The 23,505-nt window shown below is 32.8% G+C and overlaps 1 protein-coding gene across 5 annotated transcripts in view; it reads left to right on the top strand.

Moving 5' to 3' along the window:
• Positions 1-23,505, top strand: part of Znf638 (zinc finger protein 638) — a 69,681-nt gene that overhangs the window by 32,536 nt on the left and 13,640 nt on the right. For 4 of the 5 annotated variants that reach the window (XM_046432178.2, XM_046432177.1, XM_046432179.2 and 1 more), the window contains 12 exons: positions 2,249-2,307; positions 2,523-2,572; positions 7,392-7,442; positions 10,867-10,932; positions 12,001-12,087; positions 12,349-12,417; positions 12,806-12,846; positions 14,338-14,469; positions 17,157-17,285; positions 18,633-18,674; positions 18,958-19,092; positions 21,765-21,890. In XM_046432178.2, coding sequence (XP_046288134.1) covers positions 2,249-2,307; positions 2,523-2,572; positions 7,392-7,442; positions 10,867-10,932; positions 12,001-12,087; positions 12,349-12,417; positions 12,806-12,846; positions 14,338-14,469; positions 17,157-17,285; positions 18,633-18,674; positions 18,958-19,092; positions 21,765-21,890 — 987 coding nt within the window. The remainder of the gene's footprint in view (positions 1-2,248; positions 2,308-2,522; positions 2,573-7,391; positions 7,443-10,866; positions 10,933-12,000; positions 12,088-12,348; positions 12,418-12,805; positions 12,847-14,337; positions 14,470-17,156; positions 17,286-18,632; positions 18,675-18,957; positions 19,093-21,764; positions 21,891-23,505) is intronic. The other variant, XM_046432176.2, reaches the window with a different exon arrangement.

Below are 23,505 nucleotides of genomic sequence, written 5' to 3'. Positions count from 1 at the left end.
CTAATATAACTTAAGATAATATTTTCAGACATATATGGGCTTAGAAAGTTAATTCATTTACGTATTTTTTTAGGCAGTAATATAAAACAAAGAACTTAAGAAATGGAGAATTATATAAAATGTACAGTCAAAATAATCACTTTGATAAATTAATATAGCATAAATTAAAAAAAGATAATTTTATGCCAAACTATATCATCAAAAATTTGTGCTAGGTGCGGTGGCATGCACCTGTAATTCCTGGTGCAAGAGGCTGAGGCAAGAGGATCATGACTTCAAAGCCACCTTCAGCAACTTAGCAAGACCCTAAGCAACTCATCAAGGGCTATCTTTAAATAAAGTATTAAAAGAGGGGCTGGAGATGTGGTTCAGTAGCTAAACACCCTTGGATCAATCCCTATCAAAAAAAAAAAAAAAAATGCACTGGGGATCGAGCTCAGTGATAAAGTGCCCCTGGGTTAAATCCCCAGTATCCCCTCTCCACTCCAAAATTGGAATGTAGCAAGATGTGAGAGCTAAAATTTTTAAAACTTATACAGAGGAAATTAGTAGTTTGGAGTTTCTTTTAAAATTGAAAGTAACAAAATAAAAATAGGAGATTTAATATCTTCTGAATCATTGAGGTGATGGAGACATTTGGAATACAGTCCTTTATAGTACAGAGAGGAAATTGCAGAAATTCCCCAGAAGAACAGAAAATGTAAAATTACATGAGAACTATTATGAAAATCATCTCAATTTAGCAGATTTTACTGAATGTTCACAAATTGCCCTGCATGATTTTTAGGCACTTGAATAGAATGTGGAATATAATAAAGTCCCTGGTATCACAGAGTTTAAGAGATATAGAGAGAATAGACCATCAATATAGAGAGAATAGACCACCCTTGTTGCCAATAGACATACGTATCATGTCTATTGGCAACAAGGGTGATAGTGAAAAACCATCAGGAAAGGGGAGTAGAAGTATTCTTACTGGGAACAAGAAACTGGAATTTTTCAATAAGGTAATTGAGGGAGGTATCATTGAAAAGGAGGTATTTGAAGAAGTACCTTAAGAGGGTTGGGGATCAAGCCATGTCTCACAGAGAAGGAACAGCACTTAGTTGTAAAACACTTAGTTCCACACTAGCTTGTTTGAAGAGAAGAAGGATGCTTGAGGTTGAGGGTGGAAGATAAATGGTGGTTTGAGGAGTAGAGAGTAGTGAAACATTTGGAGGAAACCTTTACAGGCTATTGGGTTTATAAGTTGTGTGCCATTGTGAGTAGTGTGACGAAATTTCCAGCTGTTGTGCTTTGTCTTTGCCAGAAACATTAATGAGCCCCTTGTCTAGCATATCCATGCTGTGTAACTTCCCATTAGTCACTTAGTGGTCTGTTTTCACACTAAATGTGGAGGTGTTACAGTGCTTGTGTTTAAATAACCCTTATTTTACTTAATTATAGTCCTAAAGTGCAAGGATGTTGATGCTGGAAATTTGTATATGCCAAAGAGAAACTGTAAAGTGCTTCTTTTTAAGTGAAAAGGTAAAAGTGTAATCAATAAGATATTTCAAGAGACCATATTTGCATAAATTTTTATAATTGTTCTATTTTATTAGTAGTAGTAGTTAATCTGTTGTTGTGCCTAATTTGAAAGTTAAACTGTCACAGGTAGGTATGTATGTAAAGGAAAAAATACAGTATATATAGGGTTTAATACTCTCTGTAGTTTCAGTTATCCACTGGGGATTTTTAGAATGTATACCACACAGAAATGGAGAGATTACAGCTCTGAGTGTGGGAAAGTTTTCGGGGCTAGGAATGGCAAATTTAATCTGACTTTATGTTGTCAATAGGGTGTGAGTAGATGAAAAGGCAAGGACAGAAGCAGAGATCCTTCTGAGTCAATTGTATTAATCAAAGCTAAGTAATTTACCTTGATTGAATTGGAGTGCTGGCAGTTAGACATCTGAAATGTCACAACACTATGAGAAATCATGTTTTTGAAAGATAATGATTAGAAAAATGTATGTGAGTGATGAGAAAATATAAAATTCTGCTGTATGATCACAAATTGAAGGAAATATTTTTATTCTATCTGTATGTAGAAAAAAGGGTAAATAAGCATTTATACTTCATAGTAGGAAGATTTTCAATGGTTTTTATTTTTCTTTTTGAATTCCTTTTGCTTTTGTGCATTTTCTAAATTAATTTTTATAATTGGGAGAAAGCTAAAATTTTTGTTCAAAATATTTTTCGTTTATAGAACAAAGAAATGAAGAAGAAAACTTCAGACTCAAAGAAATTAGCTGCATCTGCTTTAAAGTAAGTGATTCTATGATTTCATATGTGAGAATTAATGTGTATATGAATTGAAAAATTTAAATTTTAAAACTGTATTTTAAATCACCATAACTATAATTTAAATGGGACATTGTTCCAGTGGAATGATGTTTACCTTTTTCAGTTTTGAATGCTGCATTTTTAAAATTTTATAGAACTTCTAAGTTGGTTGCTAATTTTTTTCTTCTTTTAAATAGGAAAGATGCAGATGCTTCAAAAACTGTTGAAACTGTTACTTCAGCTTCTGGTAAGTTGTTAACCTTAATATTCATCCAAATGAGGGTGTTTTGTCATTTCACTTGAATGTTTTTACAAGATGATGCTTGAAAATCATTATTATACTTTAAATTGCATTCTTTAATTGTATTAAGTAAGCATTTAATATTTAGTGCTCTGTAATACAGAATATCTGGAATAAAGATAAGGACTCTATGAGATAATGTATATAAACGACCTATTATAGTTCCATATTTAATAGCTGTAGCTGTATTTTTACATATTTAGGTTAGTTTTAATAATACTTCGCTCCAACCTTTCCCAATAAACCACAAGATAAAACGTAAAGAAAGGTTTGGTAAGATTGCTTACCTGTTTCCCTTTGGTTTTTTAAAGTTAGCTGAGAGTCAAAAAGTAAATAACAACAACAATAACAAAAGACTAAGTAAATAGATATTATTGCATTCGGGTGCTAAAAGTTGTTTCTTTACACTCAGGAAGGTACTTCATGTCTTTTTTATGAATCTAGCTAAATGAATTTTGCATAGTTTTAAAAAATTGTTATCTTTTTCCCTCAATCCAGTTAGGACTAGAAAAAAATTGCTGCCAAAATATACCCTCTTGAGACTAGTAAGGATAAATAGATTAATAGTGAATGACAGAGAGAAAACTAAAATAAAGCAGACATGAAATATAATCAGAGAATTAAATTGTTTTTTGTATGTTCTGTTTGGGGATGGCAGGTATATAGTGAGTTTTGGATTTCTTTTCAGAATAAGATAGGATTTGAGGTACTAAAATTATTAACCAAGTGACTGGAAAATTGGATTGTGTAAAATTATCTCCTTTCTCTAATAATGTTTAGTTGGATAAAGTAATGAAGCATTGGACATTAATGGAGGTACTGTGGCAGTCATTTTGACTAAGATTTTAAATTAGATGATGTATATATTACAAGTATTACATAGAGGGCTGGGGTTATAGTTCAGCAGTAGAGTGCTCACCTATCACGCCTTTGGGTTCGATCCTCAGCACCACATAAAAATAAATAAATTAAGGTATTGTGTCCAACTACACCTGAAAAATAAATATTAAAAAAAAACAAGTATTACATAGAAACAAGATTACCTTTTGCAGGGAGATGGCATAACAAAGGCAGTAAAACTGAGGAAGTACTCTGTAGAAGGCCTTTAGGAGTCATGCTGGGGAGTTTTTTATTTGACCCAGTTAATAACATTTCCCAAAATGTGTTGCATGGGAGTAATTTCTAGAAGATGATTTGGGTCAGATAAAATTTGGGGTATGTACTATTTTTTTTTTTTTAAATCCGTGAAACATTTATTTTCAGTTTTTTTTAATCCTCTGTTTCCTAAGCTTGGCTAAAGTACACTCCATTTTTACTCTAAAATTGGTAAAAGTTGGTACAGACCCTGGGTAAAATTGCCATAGAAAATATGGAGCCATCTACTAGTTGTTTAGGATTCTTACATAGATTGATAAATGGAGAGATTGAAAAGTTCTATTGAGGAAACAGTTGGATTCACTTGGGGTAATTGGGACTTGATATGAAAAGGTTAATTAGAATGGCATATGAAGGTAAAGTTTGAATTTTGTTGTGTGGAATTTTTTTAGTAAGATATAAATATTAAAGGAATATAATAATTTTAAAGTTTTGGGTTGGATGAATTTTGCTCCAAGAATGATAATATTGGGTTTGCCTGTAGTTCAGCAGCAAGGCAAGGCGCTTGCTTAGTAGCATGTGTGAGGCACTGGGTTTAACCCTTAGCACCACATAAGAATAAACAAATAAAATAGGGGCATGCTGTCCGTCGACAACTACAAAAAAAAAAAAAAGTGGTAATATTGGTTATTACAGAAAAACATAGCCACAGTTTTATTTATTTATTTTAGCTTGGGGGAAACGTGATGTTAGATTTCAATTTAGCCAGAATTCAGCTATTTTAGAATATCTCCTGAATATTTTTAATAGCTAGTCATATGGCATTGAATGTGAAATGCAGATATGTAGGAAATTTTCTAAGTGTAAAGTATAAATGTTAAATTTTTCTAATATAATAAAAATAATTACTGTGAAGAAAAATGCTTCAAGTTAAATACTAAGCACTTCCTATTTTCTAATGTAAATATAGAAAGAGAGGAACCTATAAAGAAGTGTTAGGTGAAAGAATGGTATACAATATCTTTTTTGAGATTAGATATGTCAGATTGAAGAGTGATATGAAAAGTCAATTAAAGATAGTTTGATTATAAGCACATCAAAAAGATTGAAGCTGTGGGGAAGAGGCAAAAACATAAATTTGATCATAAAGGGAGACTTTTAAATTCTCACCCAATACTAATATGAAAGAAATAAAAACATTAAATAATATGTGTTTTAGAAAGTGAGAAGTGCTGTGACCAAAAGAAAAAAATAGAACCAGGGTAAAGGTGATTAATTCATTTACCTTTAGAATATAGTGTGTAAATAATAGTGATTTTTTTTTAAGCAAAAAGTTCTACTAACAATCTGTTCCCAAAAAGGGAAAACAGGGGTAAGTCAAATTTTGAGCATCTATTTGAGTTATGTTATTTACACTGGGCACTTAATGTATTTATGTTAGTTACTTTATGTAATCTTTTCTCATTTTTAAATAAGTAAACAGATTCAGAGAAGTTATTTGACTTACTGAAGACCACATGAAGAATTAGGACTCAAACTGTATGATTTCAAAGTGTTTCGCCTGCATAAAAGTACTGCTATCAAAATGAATTCCCAGATAAAAATTACTTTATTTTAAATGTAATTATAGGGGCTGGGAATATAACTCAGTGGTAGAGTGCTTGCCTAGCATGTGCAAGGCCCTGTGTTTGATTCCCAGCACCACACACATACAAAAAATATATAATTATAAAAATAATAAATGATTACAGAGCTTGTTCTTAATCTCTCTTGATCACTGTTCTTCTTTTATCTTAATAGTTTCCCTAAAAGTTTGTTCCACTTTTCATGCTATGCTTTTTTTCCTAGTTGATTCTCTCCTTTCCATGTCTTTAAGGACCAGTTACATCTCTTATACATATTTAAACCTTCTCCATACCCTCAGATGTACTCGTCTCATTTAAAACAATTACCATGGATTGAACCCAGGGGAGCTCTACCACTGAGCTGCATCCCCAGACCTTTTTATTTTTTATTTTGAGACAGGGTCTTTCTAAGTTGCTGAGCCTGACCTCCAACTTGAGATCCTCCTGCTCAGCCTCCCAAGTCTCTGGGATTGTAGGTATGCACCACTGTGCCTACCTTTTAACCTTTTTAAAATCTAGTATAGAATAAAGTCCAAATTCTTCATCTTTACATAAATTACCCTTTGCCCTTTGAAGGCTTCATCTTCCTTTTTTCTACCTCAAAACTCAGCTATGTTTCAGCCTCTCAGAACAATTTATATTCTAGGCATGCTATGCTCATTCATCTCTCAGTTCTTTACTTATGCTGACCATTCATGTAATTGTTGTCTGACTCTCAGTGAGCTTTACTTAGTACCTACTTAACAAGTACCAGGCAAGGTGCTAAAGGTAAAAAAAATCGGTGAAGGGGCTGTGACTGTATTCCTTAGCATGTGTAAGGCACTGGATTTAAAAATAAAATAATTCTATACAAAAGGTCAGTGAAGACTTCCTTTTGTGGGGTAGGGTTAAGGCCAATTTTAATTCATTCTTTATGGCCTGTCTCAGTTTCTTCAGTACCTTCCCTGACTTTCCTACTCTGTTAGAAGTTTGCAGCTCTCTTCTAGTAATAATTTATACATTAAATCACTTGGTATTAATAATTTGTGTTAATAAGTCTTTGTATCCTTTACTTGCTGGGTAAGGGAACATATTTAATTTTATTTTTCTATCATTTAAATGTTAAGTCTTACACAGCGGCGCATGACTGTAATCCCAGCAGCTTAGGAGGTTGAGGCAGGAGGATCAGGAGTTCAAAGGCAGCCTCAGCAGAGGCTGTCTCTAAATGAAATACAAATAGGGCTGGGGGTGTGACTCAGTGGTCAAGTGCCCTTGAGTCCAATTACCGGTATTCCCCCCCAGAAAAGTTAAGTATTTATATCAAAATAACCATTGGATCAGAAATTTAATGTGTCACATAGCCTGGTAAAGATATTTTTAAATGTGGACAACATATTTTTTAAATTCCAAAATGAGGAAATTCATTCCAAATAGGAAAACATTTGATTACATAAAAAATACTTTTACATAAAAATTTTGTATAATTGCATTTTAAAAATTGTTACCTGTGTGATATAGACCAATTTCTTAATATTTAAAGGGGACTAGTAAATGAGGAAAATGTCAACAACTTAAAGAGAAATTTGGCAAATAGAATAAGTATGTAAGATGATGTAGGGATGTAAAAAATAAGGATGATATTTAAACGTGAAAATTGATTCAACTTTTTCCATAATTAACAAAAATTAAATCATACCAGTGTTGATGTCACATTGGAAAGATTTCATAACTTTTGTCACTGAGTTAAGCTTATGGTTAAGTTACTCAAACATAAGTTGTTATGTTTGAGTGGAAATGTAGAAGCCCCACTCTCATATTTGATGGGAATATTAATTGGTACAGCCACGCTGGAGGGCTCTTTTAATATTAATTGTTAAAAATTTAGTGTGTACCTTTTGACAGATCAAGTTCATCTTTAAGAATTTGCCCTAGTAATAATTCCTCAAGAACATCTTGGGATGTTTCTTGCCATACACATAATCAAAATTATGGCCAGGTTAGCTCTTACCTTAACCCAAATGATGTTATTATAATGTGTTATTGAAATATTTTTCTTGTTATTTTAGCCAAAACTGGACAAACCAAGACATCTTCAGTCAAAGTAAACAAATCTACAGGTAATTTTTTGGGAGGGGGGAGATTGAAACAGTGTCCTTTCTCATGCTAGCAAGTGCTCTACCACTGAGCCACACTCAGTCCTCCAGGTGTGTTTACAGTTAAGATCTAGACACATTAGCTTACTTTAAATTAAGAATGTGTAGCAGTAGTCTTGGATTTCATGTGATACAGTCTTATTGAATGTATATTAATCCTCAAAATATACAGTCATCCTGCAATTCTGAGAAACGAGAGATTTAGTGCATAATATTCTTTCCTTATAGTAATTATCAAAGTAAGATATTTAAACTGGAGAAAGTATTTCTTATAATGAACATCACAGATATTTTCTTCCTTTTCTTTCATTGATGTTGTCTCTCACTTTGTTTTATACAATAGTCCAGAAAGCAAACATGATCTCTTTGCAGTTTTTATAAAACTAGTAGGTTTTAAAGTAATTATTATTATTTTCTTTACTCTGGCATAATGCTTCCTTTTCCTTTCCCTCCCATTTCTACTAAATGCAGGTTAATTCAGGGTCATCTTTAAGTGGATAAGAGCAGTGGATTAAATTGTCTTCCCTACAGTATTAAACAGGAAAAGAAGTAGCTTTTTACTGGGAAATACCACCGTTAGTGGCAGACCCAGAATTTTCATGTAGCAGTTTCTTAGAAGCAGTCATCTGAGGGGGTCTTATATTGCAAGGAAACTTGTTTTAAGACTGCATTTATTTATCAACAGTTCATTATTACTTTGATAGGAAGGGTATGGAAGTCACTGGTAGAGATTTGGTAGGCTGGGAGATAAAGCTGCTAGAAACATCCCAAGAGTCATCTTTGTATTTCTTGAGGAATTATTACTAGGGCAAAGGATGTTGGAAATAGATGCTGGCTTTTTTTTTTTCCTTCTCAAATTTTGGTATACAAATGGAAATAGGAAAGTGAATTGACTTGTGATAATAATAGGGATAGTAAAAGAAATGCATGATAGGCTTACTGGGGCAAAGTTACAGATTACTGGGTGCTGGGGTTGTTGCTCAGTGGGAGAGTGCTCGCCTGGCACATGTGGGCACTGGGTTCGATTTTCAGCACCACCTAAAAATAAAATAAAGATATTGTGTCCACCTACAACTAAAAAAATAATAAGTGTTAAAAAAATTTACAAATTACTAAGAATTGACTAGTTGTGTGACAGATTGTAAGGAATTGGTGCAGTAGTTCCTGTACCCACAGAGATGTGTTCCACAACCCACAGTAGATACCTGATACTGCAGATAGTACCAAACCACACATATACTGTTTTTCTGACACATAAATATCTGTGATAAAGTTTATTTTATACGCTAGGCACAGTAAAAATTAGCAATGATAATAAAATAATAAAAAGTTAAGGGAATATGATCTCTAAAAATATTTTACCAATTGTACTTTCACCTAAAGTAAGAAGCACTTTACAGCTTCTTTGGCATGTGTGAATTGTCAGCATCACAACACTTTTTTTTTCAGTTGTAGGATGGAGACAATGTAGTTATTTGTTTTTTATGTGGTGCTGAGGATTGAACCCAATGCCTCACACATGTGAGGTGAACGTATTACCACTGAGCCACAACCCAGCCCAGCATCACTACTCTTGAGCTTTGGGGCCATAATTAAGTAGTTAAATAAACACAAATGCTCAAGTAATAGTGTGATATCAGAGACTGCTACTGAGTAACTAATGGACCAGGTATACATTGTTGATATGCTGGATAAATAGCACATTCACATCTCAGGCAGAATGAAGCAGGACTCAGAATGACACAAAGTTACTTATAAATTGTTTAATTTTAATCTTTGGGTATATGAAACTCTGAAAAGCAAAATTGAAAGATTCCTTTCATGTTGCTGTTTTATTTTTTTTATTTTTTTTTAATTTTTTATTGTTGGCTGTTCAAAACATTACATAGTTCTTGATATCATATTTCACAATTTGATTCAAGTGGGTTATGAGCTCCCATTTTTACCCCATATACAGATTGCAGAATCACATCAGTTACACATCCATTGATTTACATATTGCCATACTAATGTCTGTTGTATTCTGCTGCCTTTCCTATCCTCTACTATCCCCCCTCCCCTCCCCTCCCCTCCCCTCCCCTCCCCTCCCCTCCCCTCCCCTCCCCTCCCCTCTCTCTGCCCCCTCTACTGACATTCGTTTGTCCCCCTTATATTATTTTTCCCCTTCCCCTCACTTCCTCTTGTATGTACTTTTGTATAACTCTGAGGGTCTCCTTCCATTTCCATGCATTTTCCCTTCTCTCTCCCTTTCCCTCCCACCTCTCATCCCTGTTTAATGTTAATCTTCTTCTCATGCTCTTCGACCCTACTCTGTTCTTAGTTACTCTCCTTATATCAAAGAAGACATTTGGCATTTGTTTTTTAGGGATTGGCTAGCTTCCCTTAGCATAATCTGCTCTAATGCCATCCATTTCCCTGTAAATTCTATGATTTTGTCATTTTTTAATGCAGAGTAATACTCCATTGTGTATAAATGCCACATTTTTTTTATCCATTCATCCATTGAAGGGCATCTAGGTTGGTTCCACAGTCTAGCTATTGTGAATTGTGCTGCTATGAACATCGATGTAGCAGTGTCCCTGTAGCATGCTCTTTTTAGGTCTTTAGGGAATAGACCGAGAAGGGGAATAGCTGGGTCAAATGGTGGCTCCATTCCCAGCTTTCCAAGAAATCTCCATACTGCTTTCCAAATTGGCTGCACCAATTTGCAGTCCCACCAGCAATGTACACGTGTACCCTTTTCCCCACATCCTCGCCAGCACTTGTTGTTGTTTGACTTCCTAATGGCTGCCAATCTAACTGGAGTGAGATGGTATCTTAGGGTGGTTTTGATTTGCATTTCTCTGACTGCTAGAGATGGTGAGCATTTTTTCATGTACTTGTTGATTGATTGTATGTCCTCCTCTAGAACAACGATTATGGTCTGTCCTTGAATATAAAAGGTGGATTTGTACACTATTACTATTGGATTTTATAGATGTCAGTTATTCCCTCCCTCCCTCCCTCTCTCTGTGTGTCTGTCTTTCTCCACCCCCCTCAATTCTCTCTGCCTGTCCCAGGGTGTATATGTGTGTGTGCGTGTGTGTGTGTGTGTGTGTGTGTGTGTGAGAGAGAGAGATTGATTTAATTTTTCAAAAGTATGGTTGTATTCTTACAAGGTTACTGTTAGATAGTTGTGACAATCTCCAAACACCTTTGTTTATATCCTAGTAGGAGAATGAATTCTTATGTCAGTGATTTCTTTTCCCCCTGAATAAATTATCATAGCTGGATTTTAGAAAATCATCTGTGCGGTTGTGCGTATATTCTTTCTCTGTGAAGTTTGTTCTTTGGAGATTGCTGATACTAGTTAAGTAAACCGGTTTTGACCTTAGCTTTTGTTATTTAGGGAAATCAGCGGGTTCTGTAAAATCTGTGGTAACAGTAGCTGCTAAAGTTAAAGCTATCAAAACAGGTAAGACTAAAAGAGGTTTTATTACGTTTACTTTTAATTCTTCCTTAAAGCATACAAATACAATATCAGAAACAAATTTTAAATTCACAAATAATTTTTAGTATTTAATAACATCTTGAAAATAGATATTGCTATGATCTATATAGGACTTTTATTTGCTGGTACTTTTATCTTGGACAGTAAACTGCCATTAAAGATACATTTTTGTGCAGTGATATAACTCATATTATCTATATTTTATTTATTCACACATGCACACATCTGTATATATAGCTTTATAGATTGTATTGATTATATTTAACTATATATGTAGTTTTATAGATTGTATAGTTTGACAGATTTATAATCATATAATAAGGCTACTCTGTCATTCTCTCCTATAAATAGTTTAGTCTTTGCCTTGTTCTTTTTTTTTTTTTTTTCAGAATATTTGCTTCACATTACCTTTCCTAGCTTGTATAATTTTTTTGATGTTTGTTACTTTAAAAGATTAGTTCTTTCCATGTTAGTAGAATGAATTTCTCTGTAAAGAAATAGTACATTTTCTCTCTAAGTACGTTATTTTAAATAAATGTAGCTTTTTGAAACTTAGCATGATCTTCTTAGTGGTGGTATCTTTTCTTAGACTAGTATCAAAGAACCTTTGCAGAAATTCTAAAACATGTTTTGCTTCTGTGATTATGTGTTTCTACTACATGAAGGTTAAATTTATTTAAGGCCATCAACAAAACATTGTATCTTGGGCTGGGGTTGTGGCTCAGCAGTATAGTGCTCACCTAGCACGTGCAAGGCTCTGGGTTTGATCCCCAGCACCTCATAAAAATAAATAAATAAAATAAAGGTATTGTGTCCAACTACAACTAAAAAATATTTTTTTAAAATTGTATCTCAACTTAAATTTACTTTTACTATTGGTAAACAGATATTGAAAATAAATGGAAATAATGAATATATGGAAAGAACTGCTTTTACAATAAAGTTGAACAATTCATTTACTAATACATTAGTATGAAGCATGCTAAAATAATTGAACAGACCTGTAGAATAACAGTTGGATTGTTTTAAAAGGAAAATCTACTGGAAAGAAGTCTTTAGAAGCCAGAAAGGCTGGGAATATAAAAAATAAAGATTTAAACAAACCTGTAACTGTACCAGGTAAGCTTGAAGTATTATCATTCTGTATTTTATTTTTTTTAGATCCTTTTATTGTGTATTCAGGATGTATTTTGAAATTTCCCTTAAAAATCCTCAAAGGGATTATTTTGTTTTCAGAAAGAAATGTGTTAGGTTGAGTTTGATTTGAACCAGGACAGTGAAAGAGACTTGAAATGACAAAATAATTTGTTATTATTTACATTTACTAGTTTAATTAGATAAGTGTTTTTGTAGACTACTAAAACAGACTATTTCATGCAGCAAATTCTGAAGTAAATACCAGTACAGAAGCTAAAGCTGCTGAAAACAGTGCTAAAGAAACTATTTCAGGTAGGCCAATAGAATTTTATTTTGTTCCCCTACGGTTAAGGATAGAGGAAAATTTTTAAATTTTAAGAAAAGCAGTACCAAGTTTTGTATCTCTGTGTGTGTGTGTGTGTGTGTGCTCGTGCACGCACACACACACACACAGCTATGTATTTTTAAATACCACTGTCATACACAAGATTATTCCGAAATTTTGCTCTTACAAGGAAAAAAAAATATTATCTAAAAGCTAGTGTCTCTTTTGTAGTTATTACCTACTAATTTTCTAGTCTTTTGTCAATTGTAAATATGTGCATATAGCTTCTGTTCAATCCATTGTAAAGTGAGATTTTAATAAATATATCTACATGAATTTAAAAAAACTAATTTTTATTATTATTTTGGTATTAAGAAGCTGCTTTGGAAGCCACAGAAAATGAAGCAGTTAACAAGGTCAGTTTTTATTTTATTTCTTTAAAGCTCAAATTTTGACAAAACAGTTGTTTTGGTTTTTTTTGTAGATCCACGTAAAAAAAATTTACAGTATTTGTGTTGTGGAAAATTCAGTCATTTGTGACTCCTTAAATATGGTTTCAGTTCAAAAACCTTGAGTTACAGAGTAGATCTTAGGGATAGATTACCAAAAAATGTGTACATATTTGAAAAGATCACTTTTCCCTGAGAATAGCTAAAATGGGGTTTGGGGTAAATAACAGTTCATCAAATTAGAACTCAGAATTTCATGGTATCTTTTTTCTTCCTAGGAGATATGCTAATATTATATTTTTTAGAACACACGAGGTTGTTTGATGTTGTGGGGACTTTTGGAGGGGCAGGTGGAGTTTCCAGTTTATTTAAAGATCATAAAGTTCGCTTTGATTATTTTCTTGTAGTTATATTTATCATTAAGAATATTAAAGTATCATTAATCCATATTTTATTTGTTTAGATTTTAAGGTCACTCAGGTGCTAATAAGCACAAATTTATTTTGCTGTAACAAATCCATTAATTCATTCTTTAAGAAGTCACTAAGTATTTTAGGAATCCCTTAAAGGACTTTAAAAGGAACCATTTTTTTGGTATGGGTTGTTGAACCCAGCCAGGGGTGCATAACCACTAAGCCACACCCCCAGCCCTTTTTATATTTTAGTTAGAGTGTTGCTAAGTTGCTCAGGGATTGGACAAGTTGCTGAGGCTGATTTTTGAACTCAAGATCCTCTTGCCTCAGTCTCCTGAAGCACTGGAATTACACATATGATGTGCCAGTAAATCACTCTCAGAGGGTTTATGAAAATTATAAGTTTCTACCTTTTTTTTTAAACAAAAGTGAAAAACTGCCAAGCTTACTATATAGCTTATCCTTAGAAATTTTCCCAAATTCACAAAAAGAAAAATAGTATTGATGAAACAGTTATTTTAGAAAATAAAATGGATCAAGATAGGTAACAGTAGAAAAGAAAGTACTTCCTCAAAGTGTGGATTAGGTTGTTGGGTAAGGATCTTAATGAATTGGGTAAGCTTTTTTTTATGTTGCCTAAAAATAATTATCTTACTTGGGAAGATAAAAAGATACACACTAATTTGGAGATTGAGGATGTTGTGTCACAAGGTATAGGAAATGGCAATAGTACATGAAAAAAAAAGAAGTTGTAAGTAAGCTTATGTTTTAAAACACCGAATGGCAGGGGGAAAACAACCCACAGATCAGGACTAGGTGACAGGTTGTTTGACTATAGTTACTCTGTATATTTGAAGAATGTAAATTTGCAAATGTAAGGGGAAAGGTTGTTTTTTATTTGAAGTTTATTCCAGCCTCCTGAATTGGTCAGACTTTTCTCAGAAGTAAACACAATTTAAGTACTAACATAATGATGTGAAGTATAAATTTAAATATAAAAATAAGTTAAAAAATTTTAATACTAATTTCTTAATTTCTTTTGAAGGAATCAGAAGAAATGTGCGTGGTACTTATTTCTAATTTGCCTAATAAAGGCTATTCTATAGAAGAAATTAATAACTTGACAAAACCATTTGGTGGTTTAAAGGATATTTTGATTTTATCATCTCATAAAAAGGTAAGAGTTGTTAATATTAGTGATAGTTTACACGCTAATTTTGAGAAACATTAAATTCATGAAACTATTTAAAAGCAACATTGCAAAGTAATGCTTACATTAAGCTAAGAGAGTTTTAAAATATAAAACAGATTTATTTTTAATACTGTCCTAATAAGGCATAGTTTTAATGATAAGAGGGAATGGCTAACTAATATGTCAAAGATTTGCTCGAGATTGTATTTTACTAGAAAATGTTTAATATCTTTAATGTTTAATAAAAAGCTGTTTAATAACAAAATTTTATAGATGACTCTTCTACTAGTATGTCTTATTCTATTCTTTCATCAGTGATAACTCAAATGAGCAGTCACTGTTTTCAGACATAAACTAATAATGTTAGCTCTACTTAGAATAAATAAGTTTGCTGGGCACAGTGGCACATGCCTGTAAATCCCAGCCACTTGGGAGACTGAGGCAGGAATACTGCAAGTTCAAAGCTTCCTCAGCAATTTAGCGAGAACCTGCCTCCAAATTTTAATAAAGGCCTGGGGATGTTGCTCAGTGGTTAAGACCCCTGGTTGAGTACCCCCAAAAAAGTTTATCTGTATGCTACAAACTTTCAGTATTTATTGTTTTTGTAATTTTAAAACAGCACAGTAAGATTTTTTGGTTAATAATAAACAACTGGTGGAAGGTATTTTATAGGAGGTAAGATTTCAGGAAAAGTTTGAACATTGGAAATCATGCCATTAGATTGGTAAACAGCAGTGTTCTTATCATAGAAAGGTGTGTTGGAGATCATGAAAGGTCTTTGAGGCCAGTGTTCTTAAGAAAATGAGAGAAGAGTGAATACAAGTAAGTTATGTAGTTTCAAAATATGTCAAAAATAGGTTATTTGAGTGTTTCACAATTCTGTAAATGCATTAAAAACTATGCATTGTACACTTTTAAATGGGTGAATTTTATGTTGTGACAGTTACATTTTATTAAAAGAAAAGTAGATTATTTGTAAGTTTAAAGATGATGAGAATAAAAGGAAATGCATTTTTTAATATTAAGGTTTTATATGTGACAGTATATTGAAATAGGGGAAATTTGCATTTTTAGAAATAGTTAAAATTTTTTAATAACTTAATTTTTTAATTAATTAATTTTAATGTGGTGCTGAGGATCGAGCCCAGTGCCTCACACGTTTTAGGCAAGCGTTCTACCATTGAACCACAACCCCAGCCCAGAAACAATTAAAATTTATTACTGATAACTTTACATAATTCATTAAAGTATAAATACATGTATATTATATATTGTATATAAGTATAAAATCTAAACACAAAAATACCTAGGTTATTAACTACCCAGTTTTGATTAGAGTAGAAGTATTAAATACTTGGAGATTTAGTACTTTTAGCTATTACATAAAAAAAATATCAGATTCAGTACAGTAGTCCATCCTGCCTCCACACTACTGCTTATATAGGAGAATTACATTTGATGACTATAGGGATGCCTGAAACTGCAGATAGGACTGAACTTTGTATATACTATATTTTTTCCAATACATACATATACAGATATAATGCCTTTTCCATCTTAACTAAGTACTTAACATGCACAGTGGCCATAATTTTTGCTGATTTGATTTTCAGATGCAACAGCAAAACTAGCACAGATTTCTTTTTCCTTCTTCACAATTTCACAGATAAAAGATTTGTCTTTATCATAGATCTTAGCAATCTCAGCATGTATTTTTTTTTCTTTATTATGTATAAACTTTTTACCTTTTTACTTGAAGCATTTTACAGCTCCTCTTTGGCACAAGTGGTTAACATCATACTCTTATGCTTTGAGGCCGTTATTTAGTAAAATTAATGTTACTTAAACAAGAGCTACACTTAACAGTAACAGAGATGGCTATTAAGATGACTAATGGGCAAGTAGTATGTGTATACAGCATGGATATGCTAGACAAAGGGATCTTTCAGGTCCCAAGCAAGAAGTGGGATGACTGGAGATTTCATCACACCACCCATAATGGCATTCAGTTTTAAAATTTATATATCTTTTTTTAGTTAATGATGATATTAAAATTAACATAAAGGAAAATGGATACTTGAAATTAAAAAAAAACATTTGTATAAAGTGAGAAACAGAAGCTTCACATCCACAATATGCTATTTAGCATATTAAAAGTATAATGAATACATGGGCAAATGACAGAAATAATTTGTGAAATATTTGTAGCTGTATACAAATACATAGAAGATTTTTACCACAGTATATATTAGCAAATGTATAGAAGAATCAATTTCAACTTACCTAGGCTTGAAAATTAAGACAAAAATACATAGAGCTAAAATTTTATACCTATGAAAAAAACAAAAAATAACTTGATAGTCGTTATACATGTATTTACTCAAAATGTAATATCTACATGTTAGATACTATTGTACTAAAAATGCAGTGAATAATTTATTACCTTAATGTCAGTTACTAGAATGTTTTTTGTTTATATTTGTAGTATTGCCTTACAAGTTAAGTCATTTATTATTTCTTAGTAGTCTTAGTTAACTGTGTGCATCACGATTTTGAGGTCTGCGTTTTTGATCTTAAATATATTTATTAAATTGTTTAAGTCATTTGACTAAAGTATTTTCTTTTCAAGAAAAAATAAGACTTTTTTTTACTTGTAATTTTTATTTTTAAAGGCATATATAGAAATAAGTAGAAAATCTGCAGATTCTATGGTAAAGTTTTATACCTGCTTCCCAATATCCATGGATGGAAATCAACTCTCCATAAGTATGGCTCCTAAAAACGTGAATATAAAAGATGAGGTAAATCATAGATTTACACCATCATTTTTATTAGATATTAATTTTTTATCAGATTTTTATAGTCTGTTATGTTATCCTGTTTTCTTCTTTGGTGCATGTCTTTTTCCTAGGCGCTAAGAAAACTTTTTGTTTTCCCAATAATCACTTAATCCACTATTGAGGGAATCCTATACATAGTTTGTTGGGTTAGAAAAAAATTTAAAATTATCTGAAACAGGCATCTCCTCGCTGCTCATATCTTACAGGAATTTTGGAAGTTTTCCTAATTCTTTTTCTCTGATTTCTTTTTTTTTTTTTTCCTGATTCCTTACATGTGAGCCTTCATGAAGTTTTCTCTCTTTAACTACAAAATTTGTTTCCCTTTCTTCATTCTGTCTACAGTTACTTCTCTTAAAAACTTTTATTGGACCAGCAAAGTTATATTCCTTTGTACTTTATGCCTTCAGCTATGTCTCATCAAGTTCGTTCTTCACAAAACCACAAAAATGACAAAGTTCATATCTATTCAAATTCAGTAAAAACCCTTCAATGTTTCTATGTGACCTATAGTGACATATTACTACGTCTAGAGGAAGGTGGAAATGCAAAACACTTGTAAATTAGAGAGAGTGTTTTATATATGTCACTTGTGTCAAAGAAAAAAAGAGAACCATAGTCTCATAAGATAAAGTTCTTTTCCTGCACATAAATCTTTTCATTAGTTATTCTTTGCCAGCTTTGACATTCTATTCTCATGTCACTTTGGCCTTTTTATATTTCAGTAGCAATAGTTCACTGTACATTTCTACACTATGCAGCTTTGTATTTGCCTGTATCTGTTATTCCTCATCTTTTTCTTTGCTTTGTTAGCTTTCCTTTTTTCTTTCTTTTTTTTTTTTTCTTCTTAAATTTTTTAGTTGTAGATGGACACAATACCTTTATTTTATTTATTTTTTTAAGGTGGTGCTGGGGATAAAACTCAGTGCCTCCATGTACAAGGCAAGTGCTCTATCACTGAGCTAGCGCTCCAGCTCCTGTTAGCTTCTTTTAATATTAAATTCTCTTTCTTTTGTTCATATTAAGTCATAATTAGTTCCTTATTTGTGAATTTGAATGTCTTCCCTAAATGGCACTTACTGATCTTTAATTAATTTAGAGAAATAAGGAAAATGAAGTTGTATGGGGTGAGACTTCAATAACTTTTTCAAAAGGAGGGAAATATTTTTGGAAGGAATCAAAGTTTTATTGCTCATTTGATGAAATAATGGATAATGCAAATTTGTGTAGAGTTTTATATTATAAATCTTGACTAACTACATGAATGAGAAAGAGCTTATTTCTTCAGCCTTTATCTTTTTGACTTTTTAGGAAGCCCTGTTTACAACCTTGATTAAAGAAGATGACCCAGAGGTGAGTTTTGCATTTACATACCCATGTTGACGCGTTTGTTAGAAACATTGTTTTATTGGTTCATCTTTTAGGAATTAAAGAAGACCTTAGTAGCAATATTAAGATACTTGTACTGAAGGAATAAGATATGTCATGTGGATCTTACTTTCTTTATCTACAGTCATTTTCTTACTCTTGAGAAGACATCATATGGCCATTGTAATTTTAAATTACTACTAATCTGTGTTTCACAGTTTGAAGCTACAGCTTTGAATTTTTCTATGCCATCTCTTAAAAAATACAGGCAAATACAGATAAAATTTATAGCCAGTTTGTGCATCTTGATAATTTACCAGAAGATGGACTTCAGTGTGCACTTTGTGTTGGACTTCAGTTTGGAAAAGTGAATCACCACATATTCATGAATAATAAAAACAAGGTAACAAGTTCCTCCCTAATTTAGCTCTTACGAATATATGACTGGACCCTTATTCTTGTGGTCTGCAACTTTTGTGGGTGCGGGGGGCTGGGGTGGGCAGTGTACCAGGGATTTTTAACCCACGGACACTTCAGCGTTGAGCTATATCCCCAGCTCTTTTTATTTTTTATTTTTGAGACAAAGTCTTACTAAGTTGCTTATGGCTTGGCTGTTGCTGAGGCTGACATCAAACTTGCGATCCTCCTGCCTTGGCCTGCCGAGTTGCTGGGATTACAGATGTGCACCACCATGCCTGGCTGTGGTCTGCAACTAACTTCTGAATTGAAGCATTTATAAACACCATTCAGTTGCTTAGTAGGATAACAGACCAGGATATTTTCTCCTCAGCTGTGACAAGGAAAAGAAAATAATCAATCTCTCTCTGTCTCCCTTTCTCTTTTTTCAGAACTCTTAGTTTTTAAGGAGAAACAAGATTCACACAGGGGAAGGGATAAAATAGTCCAAAAAGTATTATCTAACTGGGAAGTTTAGATTGAGTTTATTTGAATATGACTTTGACTAACTTTGTGGCCTTGGCAGTTTGTTTTACACTTATTTGTAAAATGAAATGCACATTACCAGATATCTTTTTAAAGTTCCTTTCAGCTATAAAACATAGATTTAGGTCTGTTCATTTATGAGAAGTTATAAATACTCATTTCATGATTTGGCTTCTTTTTTTTTCTTTTTGTTTTGGTACTCAAGATTGAACCCAGGGGCACTTTGCTCTATCACTGAGCACATCCCCAGCCTTTTTAAATTTTTATTTTGTTTTGAAACAGGGTCTTGCTAGGTTGTTGAGGGCCTCACTGAATTGCTGAGGCTGGCCTCAAACTTGCAATTCTCCTGCCTCAGCCTCCCAAGTCTCTGGGATTATAGGTGTGCACCACTATGTTCTTCTCTTAAAATTAAGAACCAAAAATTGTTCATCTGTTTGCATTTTTCATACCCTCTATATTCAATATATATTTTAGTTTATGACCATTAAAATTAGGTTTTGATCAGCAGTATTTTATCTAGAAAGGCAGGATTTCACATTAAAGTGGATGATTTTTGCTTCATATAAAGTACATATTTGATCAATGACTTTTTTTTTTTTTTTGGTATGTTCCTAACTGAAAATAGAGCATGTTTGGGATTACATGTTTAGGATTACAGATGTGCATATAGGAATGGTGTGACATAGGCTGGAAGGTAGGGCACAGATGGCATGTACAAATTCTAAAGTTTTACTTTAGGCAGACTCTTTTTGTACCAGGGATTGAACTCAGGGCCACTTGACTACTGAGCCACATCTCCAGCCCTATTTTGTATTTTATTTAGAGACAAGGTCTCACCGAGTTGCATAGTGCCTCAGCCTCCTGAGCCACTAGGATTATAGGCATGCACCACCGTGCCCAGCATCCTTTTATATATATATTTGTAGACATCCTTAATACACAGTCTTTAAAAATGCATATCATTTTCAGTTTTGCTTTGCCTTTTGCAGCATTCTAAGGATCGTTTTCGTTTCTTTACTTGGAGATAGGATTAACAATACTTTTGGAATCACACACCTAGAGCCTGAAAGAAAAAGACAATCAAATTATTCAAGAATTAAAAAAAAGATGTTATGGTGGTAAAATATACAAATTCTGCCATTTGCAAAATCATAAATTTACCATTGCAGCAATGTTTAAATTCACTGATTAATTTCGGTTATTAAGTATCATTATTAAGTATTAAACACATTCACATTTTATTGACAGTATTATCGTTATCCGTTTCCAGAAGTTTTCCCATAATCTCAAATAGAAGCTCCATTAAACAATAGCCTGCCATTCCTCTTCCTCTCAGCCTGTCAATCAACATTGTATTTTCTTCTTTTTTTTTTTCCTCCTTGATTTTTTTTGGGGTGGGGTGGTAGAATGGAACATAGGGCCTCTTGCATGCTAGGCATGACATGACAAGAACCATTTTAAAGGAGGAAAAGTTTATTTTGGGGCTCACAGTTTCAGAGGTCTCAGTCCACAGATAGCTGGCTCCATTCCTCAGGGCTCAAGGTGAGTCAGAACATCATGGTGGAAGGACATGCTGGAAAGCAAATTCAAGACATCACACCAGAAAGCAGAGAGAGCACTGCTTAACAAGGACAAGATATAAACCCCAAGATACACCCCCAGTGACCCACCTCCAACCCCACCCTATCTGCCTACAGTGACCATCCGGTTAATCACAGTCAGTGGTTGAACACACTAATTAGGTTAAGGCTCTCTTAACACTTCACCTCTAAATCCTTTTGCATTGATTCACAGATGAGCTTTTAAGGAACACCTCATATCTAAACCATAACATGTCTTCCAGGTTCATACATGTTGTATCATGTGTCAGAAGTTCCACTTTAAGGTTGAACAATATTTTATTGTATGCATATACCACATTTTAAAGTCTACTCATTCACTGGTCGACAGTTTTGTTGCTTCTATCTTTTGGCTATTGTAAATAATGCTATTTACAAATAAATGTTTGAGTCTCTTTTTTCAGTTCGTTTGGGTGTATGGAAAGAAATGGCTAGATCATACTTAAATAAATGTAATTCTACTTTTAATTTTTTAGGAACTACTCATCCTTTTTTTTTTAAATCTTCTCCAAAGGCGATTCTTCAGTTAGAAAGTCCTGAATCTGCTCAATCAATGTACAACTTTCTGAAACAAAATCCACAAAACATAGGTGACCATGTATTGACTTGCACGTTATCTCCAAAGATGGATTTATCTGAGGTAACATTTTGTGTGTGTGTCAGTTTTTGTTCCTTTCGAAAATGAAAAAAAAAAAAAAAAAACAGCACTTACCCAAAGCTTAGAAGATATACTCTAAATGTAGTTTGAATAATTATTCTTTAAATTTTTTTAAAAATTTGTTCCTTTTAATCAGTAGTCAAACTAGTTTTGACCCTAAATATTTTTTCTTTTAAAATTTGTTTTGCAGTCACATGTAATTGTCATGGTTTATGGAACAATGTAAATTTGTCTTCATGAGAATAAAGTGAGGTAATTTTGAAAAATATAATATCATTTTTTGACATGTGGATGGAGTAACTCCATATACGTATCATCATTATCTCTAGGATAATGATGATAATGATAGGCTGCTTTGGTTTTCCTTCTGGGAGAAAGAAGTGTGTATATTTGTTTTAAATTAAATTTTATTGAAAATTCTGTTCTTAGCTGGGTATCACAGTATACGCCTTTAATCCCAGCTACTTGGGAGGATGAGGCAGGAGGATCACAATTTCAAGTCAATATCAGCAATTTAGTGAAACCCTGTCTCAAAAAATAAAATGAGCTGGGGATGTGGTAAAGTGAACTGGGTTCAGTTCCCAGTATTGAGGGAAAAAAAAAGATCAGTGTATTCTTCACTTGAGAAAAGTTCTCATTGTTTATTTTTTCTCTTCAATTTTTATTGTATTTTTCTAGGGTTGTTTTTTTTAGTTTTTTTTTTTTAAAGCTCCTACAGTTGTCTGAAATATCTTTCTTAAACCAGTTTATGTGCTTATCACATTCAGTCCTATGCATTTGTTTTTCTCTTTTACTTATGAATTGGGAAAGAAGTTACCTCATACAGGTATCTGTTAGATTTCCTCTGCTATCACGTAAGGTTTTGTTCCTACTAACAGGCTACTCCACAGATTGAGAAGACTGCTTATAAATACTATCTTTGGATGGGGTTTATTGACTGTTAGTAATATCTACTATGCTAGTAGGATGTAGACTAGACTTCTGTCACATACTCTGTTAAAAGAGGTTCTCTAAGCAGATTATTCATTTTATGTAAAGTACTATTCTTTTTTTTTTTCTGACAGACTTTCTAGAAAGTTTTAAATGAGATAACACATGATTCCTAAAGAAAAGTCCTCCTTTTTCTGTGTATAAGCTCTAAAGGGCAGATATTTTTTATTTTTGCAAGTTGTTCACAGATATGTCCCAAAGTACCTAAGATAGTGTTTGGTACATAGGCACTGATCTTTTAATTTCTACTTTTTTTTTTTTTTCTGGGGGTGGGGGGCGGTGGGTCTCAGAATGTTGTTTTGTTGGAAGTTCAGAAAAATATTTAAAAGGTTTATTGTTCCAGCATTTCTAAATGTTTTGAGTAGGAAACTTTTTAAGTCTTCCTTATAAATAGAAATCTTTTAAAATAATTCTACAAGGAAGATGGTTATATTTCAGGTTTATTGGCTTTCTTATAAGCCACAGATAGTTTCTCATTCATGTCAACATTAAGTAAAATTTAATTGCTATATGTGAATTATTCTGTATAACACAATGTAATGGTCTTTATTGAGAAAAATATTTCTAGAACCTGATTGTCAGGTGAACACTGAAAACTATCCGTTAT

This window comes from Marmota monax, unplaced genomic scaffold (genome assembly GCF_021218885.2).
Source record: "Marmota monax isolate L192 unplaced genomic scaffold, Marmota_monax_Labrador192_F-V1.1 WCK01_AAM20220418_F8-fsc00106, whole genome shotgun sequence".
NCBI classification, from domain to species: domain Eukaryota; kingdom Metazoa; phylum Chordata; class Mammalia; order Rodentia; family Sciuridae; genus Marmota; species Marmota monax.
The sequence above is the reverse complement of the archived record's forward strand: the minus strand, read 5'-3'. Positions and strand labels throughout refer to the sequence as shown.